The sequence below is a fragment of the Phoca vitulina genome, unplaced genomic scaffold (genome assembly GCF_004348235.1).
Source record: "Phoca vitulina isolate PV1807 unplaced genomic scaffold, GSC_HSeal_1.0 scaffold9, whole genome shotgun sequence".
Lineage (NCBI taxonomy): Eukaryota > Metazoa > Chordata > Mammalia > Carnivora > Phocidae > Phoca > Phoca vitulina.
Window position 1 is genome coordinate 3923428 of NW_022589712.1, and position 8639 is coordinate 3932066.

The window sequence follows — 8639 nt, forward strand, 5'->3', positions numbered from 1 at the left end:
TCTTTCCACAGTTTGGCCTCTGTGGACATTGCTGCTATGAACACTGGGGTGCATATGGCCCTTCTTTTCACTACATCTGTGTCTTTGGGGTAAATACCCAGCAGTGCAATTGCTGGGTCATAGGGTAGCTCTATTTTTAAATTTTTGAGGAACCTCCACACTGTTTTCCAAAGTGGCTGTACCAACTTGCATTCCCACCAACAGTGTAAGAGGGTTCCCCTTTCTCCACAACCTCTCCAACATTTGTTGTTTCTTTCCCTGTCCATTTTGGCCATTCTAACTGGTGTAAGGTGGTATCTCAGTGTGGTTTTGATTTGGATTTCCCTGATGGCTAATGATGATGAACATTTTTTCATGTGTCTGTTAGCCATTTGTATGTCTTCTTCGGAGAAGTGTCTGTTCATCTCTTCTGCCCACTTTTTGACTTGATTATTTGTTTTTTGGGTGTTGAGTTTGAGAAGTTCTTTATAGATTTTGGATACCAGCCCTTTATCTGTAGTGTTATTTGCAAATATCTTCTCCCATTCTGTGGGTTGCCTCTTTGTTTTGTTGACTGTTTCCTTTGCTATGCAGAACCTTTTTATCTTGATGAAGACCCAAAAGTTATTTTTGCTTTTGTTTCAGTAGCCTTTGGAGATGTATCTTGAAAAAAGTTGCTGTGGCTGATGTCAAAGAGGTTACTGCTTATGTTCTCCTCTAGGATTTTGATGGATTCCTGTCTCACTTTGAGGTCTCTCATCCATTTTGAGTTTATCTTTGTGTATGGTATTAGAGAATGGTCAAGTTTCATTCTTCTGCATGTGGCTGTCCAGTTTTCCCAGCACCATTTATTGAAGAGACTGTCTTTTTTCCATTGCATATTTTTTCCTGCTTTGTCGAAGATTATTTGACCATAGAGTTGAGGGTCCATATCTGGGCTCTCTATTCTGTTCCATTGGTCTGTATGTCTGTTTTTGTGCCAGTACCATGCTGTCTTGGTGATCACAGCTTTGTAGTATAGCTTGAAATCAGGCAATGTGATGCCCCCAACTTTGTTTTTCTTTTTCAACATTTCCTTGGCTTGATTCGGGGTCTTTTCTGATTCCATACAAACTTTAGGATTGTTTGTTCCAGCACTTTGAAAATGTCATTGGAATTTTGATCGGGATGGCATTGAAGATATAGATTGCTCTGTGTAGCATAGACATTTTAACAATGTTTATTCTTCCAATCCATGAGCATGGAATGTTTTTCCATCTTTTTGTGTCTTCTTCAATTTCTTTCATGAGTGTTCTGTAGTTCCTAGAGTATAGATCCTTTATCTCTTTGGTTAGGTTTATTCTGAGGTATCTTATGGTTTTTGGTGCTATTGTAAATGGAATTTTTTCTCTAATTTCTCTTTCTACAGTTGCGTTGTGAGTGTTTAAGAAAGCAACTGAATTCTGTGTATTGATTTTGTATCCTGCCACATTACTGAATTGCTGTATGAGTTCTAGTAATTTGGGGGTGGAGTCTTTTGGGTTTTCCACATAAAGTATCATGTCATCTGTGAAAAGAGAGAGTTTGACTTTTTCTTTGCCGATTTGAATACTTTTTATTTCTTTTTGTTGTCTGATTGCTGTTGCTAGGACTTCTAGTACTATGCTGAACAATAGTGGTGAGAGTGGGCATCCTTGACGTGTTCCTGATCTTAAGGGAAAGGCTCTCAGCTTTTCCCCATTGAGGATGATATTCGCTGTGGGTTTTTCATAGATGGATTTTATGAACTTGAGGAATGTTCCCTCTATCCCTATACTCTGAAGAGTTTTAATCAGGAAAGGATGTTGTATTTTGTCAAATGCTTTTTCTGCATCAATTGAGAGGACCATATGGTTCTTCTCTCTCTTATTAATGTGTTCTATCACATTGATTGATTTGTGAATGTTGAACCACCCTTGCATCCCAGGGATAAATTCCACTTGGTCGTGGTGGATGATCCTTTTAATGTATTGTTGGATCCTAGTAGCTAGGATTTTGTTGAGGATTTTGGAATACATATTCATCAGGGATATTGGTCTGAAATTGTCCTTTTTGGTGGGGTCTTTGCCTGGTTTGGGGATTAAGGTAATGCTGGCCTCATAGAATGAGTCTGGAAGCTTTCCTTCTGTTTCTATTTTTTGAAATAACTTCAGGAGAATAGATATTATTTCTTCTTTGAATGTTTGGTAGAATTCCCCAGGGAATCCATCAGGCCCTGGACTCTTGTTTTTTGGGAGGTTTTTGATCACTGCTTCAATCTCGTTACTGGTTATTGGCCTATTCAGGTTGTCAATTTCTTTCTGTTTCAGTCTTGGGAGTTTATAGGTTTCCAGGAAGGCATCCATTTCATCCAGGTTGCTCAGTTTATTGGCATATAGTTGTTGATAATAGTTTCTAATAATTGTTTCTGTTTCCTTGGTGTTAGTCATGATCTCTCCCCTTTCATTCATAATTTTATTAATTTGGGTCCTTTCTCTTTTCTTTTGGATAAGTCTGGCCAGTGGTTTATTGATCTTATTAATTCTTTCAAAGAACCAGCTTCTAGTTTCATTGATCTGATCCACTGTGTTTCTGGTTTCTAATTCATTGATCTCTGCTCTAATCTTAATTATTTCTCTTCTAATGTGTGGCTTAGGCATCGTTTGTTACTTTTTCTCTAGTTCTTTAAGGTATAGAGTTAGTTGGTGAATTCGGGATTTTTCTGTTTTTTTGAGTGAGGCTTGGATGGCTATGTATTTCCCCCTTAGGACCGCCTTTGCAGTATTCCATAGGTTTTGGACTGATGTGTTTTCGTTCTGATTGGTTTCCATGAATTGTTTAAGTTCTTCTTTGATTTCCTGGTTGACCCAAACATTCTTGAGCAGAGTGGTCTTTAGCTTCCAAGTGTTTGAATTTCTGCCAAATTTTTTCTTGTGATTGAGTTCAGTTTTAAAGCATTATGGCCTGAGAATATGCAGGAAATAATCTCAATCTTTTGGTATTGGTTGAGACCTGATTTGTGACCCAGTATGTGGTCTATTCTGGAGAAAGTTCCATGTGCGCTTGAGAAGAATGAATATTCTGTTGTTTTAGGGTGGAATGTTCTGTATGTATATGAGGTCCATCTGGCCCAGTGTGTCATTCAAAGCTCTTGTTTCTTTGTTGATTTTCTGCTTAGATGATCTGTCTATTGCTGAGAATGGAGTATTGAGGTCGCTTACAATTGACTTATTGTTATCAATATGCCTCTTTATTTTGGTTAACAGTTGGCATATGTAGATGGCTGCTCCCATGTTGGGGGCATAGATATTTACAATTGTTAGATCTTCTTGTTGGATAGACCCTGTAAGAATGATATAGTGTCCTTCTGTGTCTCTAACTACAGTCTTTAGTTTAAAATCTAATTTGTCTGATATAAGAATTGCTACCCCAGCTTTCTTTTGAGGTCTGTTGGCATGGAAGATGGATCTCCATCCCTTCACTTTCAGTCTGGATGTATCTTTAGATTCAAAATGAGTCTATTGTAGACAGCATATGGATGGGTCCTGTCTTTTTATCCAATCTGCAACCCTGTGCCGTTTTATGGGAGCATTTAGGCCGTTCATGTTGAGAGTGATTATTGAAAGATATGAATTTATTGTCATCATGTTGCCTGTGAAGACGTTGTTTTTATAGATTGTCCCTGTAAATTTCTGTTGTAGATCACTCTTGGGGTCTTTCTCCTTTTATAGAACCCCCCTTAATATTTCTTGCAGGGCCGGCTTAATGGTCACATATTCTTTCATGTTCTGCTGGTCTTGGAAGCTCTGCATCTCTCCATCCATTCTAAATGACAGCCTTGCTGGATAAAGTATTCTTGGCTGCATGTTCTTCTCATTTAGTACCCTGAATATGGCTTGCCAGGCCTTTCTGGCTTGCCAGGTCTCTGTGGATAGGTCTGATGTTATTCTGATGTTCCTTCCTCTGTATGTAAGGAATCTCTTCCCCCTAACTGCCCTTAAGATGGTTTCCTTGGTTCTAAGATTTGCGAGTTTTACTATTACATGCTGGGGTGTTGGCCTGTTTTCCTTGATCTTGGGAGGGGTCCTCTCTGCCTCTAGGACACGAATGTTTGTTTCATTCCCCACATTAGGGAAGTTCTCAGCTACGATTTGCTCAAATATATCTTCTAGTCCTCTCTCTCTCTCCACCCCCTCAGGGATTCCAATAATTCTGACATTGGAATGTTTCATGGTGTCACTTATTTCTCTAATTCTATTTTCATGGATTCTGAGTTGTTTTCCCTGGCCTCCTCTTTTCCCTTTTTGTCTATTTATTGGTCTTTGAGGTCACTAATTCGTTCTTCTGGCTCACTTACCCTAGCTGTTAGATTATCTAGATTAGATTGGATCTCATTGATAGCATTTTTAAGTTCTGCCAATTCAGCTTTCATTTTTGCCCTTAGAGACTCTATGTTGCCATTAATTGATTTCTCCACTCTAGCCATTGTCTTTACAATTGCTAGCCTGAATGCCATCTCTGACATCTTGGTTATATCTGCATCCATTTGTAAATCTGCAGCATAAGTCATAATCTCCGAGTCTTTCCTATTTTGGGAGTTCCTCCTCCTAGTCATTCTGTTGAGGGATGGTTGAGGGAATGTATAGAGTCCAAATTATTGACCACAGCCCAAGCAAGATGCACCTGTTTTATAGGGACCTTAGGGTTGCTGGCCTCTTGTTTTCCTAGCCTATCTTCTGGGGGAGGGGCCTGCCGTGCCCTTACTCAGGCAATCCTGTTTGGGCAGAGTTGCCCTGCCCCCTATGGTGGGGGATGGGCTCAGTGAAAACCGGTTTTGGGGGCTTTTGTTCTCTGGTGGCTTTCCCTGGCGGCTTTCCATGTCTCTTCTGAGAGTCAGAGCAGAAGAGACCATTTTCAACCCTCTGCCTCAGAGCAGAGATCGCAGTCTGTTCTTCAGTGAGCTCTCCAGGCCACACTATTCTCCGTTTCTGTCTGTGCTGCTATGAACTGCAGCGTCCTGGGTTGTGTGCCCCTCAGCAGCACTCCCAGTCCTCGCCTCCAGGACAGGGCTCGCCTCTGCCCTTTGTGCTTCTAAAACCGCCAGCCACCCCCAGTTCACACACATGGCCCCACTCCGGGTTTCCATCCAGGGGGCTGCCCTAAAGTCCTTTCCCCATCGCTACCAGTCTGCGAGTCTGTGCCCAGTCCCCAGCCTGGGAGGCTGTCGCTCACCGGTGGTGTAGGATCCCGACAGCTCAGCTCCCTCCCCCTTCCATTTATCCTCTGATATCTGCCCATGGAATCACGGCTCCCCACTTTGTACCTCGAAATCAACCACATGAGATATTCTGTTTGTAGAGATCCAGATCTATCTTCTTACATCTCAGGCTGATTTCATGGGTGTTCAGAGTGGTCTGATAGATATCCAGCTCAATTCCAGGGACTGGTTGGAATAGGGACCCCTACTCCTCCACCGTTTTTTCTGCCCTCTCTCTAGGTTTTTCTAATATCAACCCTTATCTCCTCTAGTTTTTGACCTAGAAGGCTAGGATCTTTCTGTCTTTACCATATGTCCTTCAATGCTGTGTTTATTCGTGTTTTTAAATGGTGTGCTATTGGGTACTTTTGAAATCAGAATAGCATCATTTACATAATACTTTTTGTTCCATAAATGGGGAAAAGCACTTAACAAATATTCTTAACCAAGTATCTTACTTTAAAAACCATTTCTTCTTCAGACTGAAGCTATAAAATTGGAAACAGCAAATAGAATTTTAAAGAAGAAAATACATGTAAGTTTTTGTGAATCAATGTTTTTCAATAGAAATATTTCCTTTAGTGATGTGTGCTTCTTGTACCATGTCCTAAGCAAAATAAGAATATATGCATTATCTTTCTAAATGATAACTTTCTGTAATGCTGAGAATATCTCACTATGCAGATATTAGCTTAAAACTGGACAGGTGTAAGCTAATGTATTAATGAAAAAAATAAACATCCTTTTTTAAAGTCGAATATGCCAAGCAGAATTGACCATTTCTGTAACCCTTGCACATGTAACAATGAGTTGTAATGAGTTTATTTGGTAACAAGAGATATAATGAACTGGTTCCTCTAATGACTTTCAGGATACCCTTCCAGAATACATACTAACAATTTGCTGCTTAACAGATTGTAATTCTGTTTCAATTAGATATGTATATGCCTCTGTATTATATACAGTATACATTAGTATGTTATACCTGATTCTAGAAGTAGTATTCCATTTAGACTCAATCTTATTATCATATAAGATCAGTATCATGCCATTATACATGACCAGAGGATTTTGATTCTTGGTAGGTTATTGAAAACCAGGTGAAGCAGACCATGGAGAAGAATAATATGAGTGAGGAAGAGCAGCAGTAAGTATTGATGACATGATAAAAAAGTGGGACAATCTCATGCTATTCTCAAAACCGTCCACTCAAATCTGCATTAGACAAGACCATGCTTCTGAAATGTTTATATTCACAAGAGTGTTAACTTTAAATATACATGTTACATCCTTTCCTGTGCTCAACAATGCTGAGCCCAAGATTTAAATCTCAATCACTATATATTACTTAGCAATGTAGAAATAAATTCTTTGGAAAGAACTGAAGAATTGAGGGTAAATTCTCACGGGCAGGGATCAGCAAGGTGGGGAGGCAGGTGACTGTGGTGGCTTTCTTTTCTCAAATTATATGGCTTTAGTGATACTAAATTTTTGAAGGACCCTGTACATGTATTACTCTGATAATTTTAATTTAAAAATGAAATGGCTGATTTATATTATCAATTACATAAATTTAGCTTTATATAGTTAATTTTCTTAGAATTGGTACTACAGTTCAAATTTTAGGATTTGATAAGGCTGGGAGCTACAGAAAACCATTGCTGGTTTAAGTATGGAAAGTGCTAACTTGTAACAACAGTAAAAAGACATTTAGTTGTAGGTGGCCTTGGTTCAATAATAATATCAAGGAACCAATGTTCTTCTATCTTTCTTCTCTGTTTTCCTTGAGTATGGTTTTCCTCCTGGAGGCCTCAGTATGGCTATCTTCAGGCATGGGTCCGCATCCCATAGAGGAATAATGGGGGAAGGGGAGGACAAAAGGCAAAGAGCTTCTCATCAGGAGGTTTTTCTGTTTTATTTAGAAGGCAAAGCGCTTCCAGGGACACCCATATCTCATTGCCAAGCACCATGTCCCAAGACCATCCTTAGCCACAAAGGAGTCAAGGAAATAGCACACTCTACTTCCCAGCTCACATGGTAGAGAAAGTCATGGGAGAAAGGTGTTAGAATGGTTGCTGAGTGAACCACACAGGTGGATTATATTATGTTGGGTGTCCTCAAAGAAAAGAATATAGAATTACAAATACAAAATTGGGAAGGCTTCTTCCATAGTTTTGGCAATGAGAGTGAATGGACCTAAAGTTTAAACATCATTATCTTCAAAGTAAATCTACCTCTGCTGCCACACTATACTTGGTCTGGAAAATACTCCAGGGGATTGTGCCCATATACAGGGAGAATCTTTGCTACATTCAAGGCCAACATGCTACAAAAATCCTTTAAAATGGAAGTGGAAGATTACGAAGTCTCACTTTGTGTTTTTGAGTAAATATGTCCTAAAATAAATGCTTGTTTTAAAATTTTCTCTTATGCTTAAGGCACTTTTGTCTAATCTATTGTGTTCATTTGTTGTGTTTAAGGAACCTTTGGGATTTTATTAAAGAATTTGTAAACTTAAAGGAAACAGACCATAACTCAAGTGATTGGAAAATGACCTATGAAAATTCACAGCCACCATGTGCATAGCACGAATGTTTGCAGATGTATAAATTAATGAAGATACATCTCATTTTGTCAGTTTTAATCTCTAATAAAGTTAACGTAGTATATATATCCTACTCAAGATATTGGAATAAATACATGTATGCATGTGATTAGTTTTACTTTTGTATACGTATTCATAACAATAGTAGTTCTTAGGGTATTTTCTGCTTTCCTTCCATAATTTTCTCCAAGGAAAAATACTTTCAGTTATTTGATAGGAATAAGAAATTCAGCACTGCTACAATACAGATCAAATATGTTTCTTATTTGCCAATGCAAGTTTATATATAAACATTTAATAAAATGTAGTAATCATAGAATTAACATTCACATAACTAAATAATCTTTACTGATTGTAAGTGATGCAGTGCTCTGAAACGTTATAGCTCTGGCCTGGTGCTTTGCAACACATGTGTCTTGACAGATTGTGATCTTCATGACAACATTGTAACTTGGATTTTTTAATGCCCACTTTGCCTATAATCTGGTCTGAGCACGTAGAGTAAATACAAGTCCAGTTTCTTTGGGCATCCATATACGGGGCTGTGGTAAGGATCAAAGGTAAGGGTGAAGTACACGAGGGATTTGATCCTAACCTGGGAGAGTACAGTTTGAGGTCAGGGAGAGAGAGAGAGAGATCAGCAGGGTTTGCTTCCTATGGACCAGGGGCCCAATGTCAGGGTGGTGTGTTCATCACAGCTCTGTTTAAATTCAATAGCTCTCTCTGGGGAATGATTCATTCTGCTTTTAGAGATAAAATGGTTGCAGCTGAAACTGCAAATGTTCACCATATATAGAAATA

General features: G+C 38.9%; 1 protein-coding gene across 1 annotated transcript in view; it reads left to right on the forward strand.

Moving 5' to 3' along the window:
* The window catches only part of CUNH6orf118 (chromosome unknown C6orf118 homolog), a 35385-nt gene extending 27497 nt beyond the window's left edge, over positions 1 to 7888 (forward strand). The window contains exons 8-10 of the mRNA XM_032407508.1: positions 5715 to 5768; positions 6319 to 6380; positions 7714 to 7888. Coding sequence (XP_032263399.1) covers positions 5715 to 5768; positions 6319 to 6380; positions 7714 to 7819 — 222 coding nt within the window. The 3' untranslated portion in view covers positions 7820 to 7888. The remainder of the gene's footprint in view (positions 1 to 5714; positions 5769 to 6318; positions 6381 to 7713) is intronic.
* The last annotated feature ends 751 nt before the right edge of the window (positions 7889 to 8639 follow it).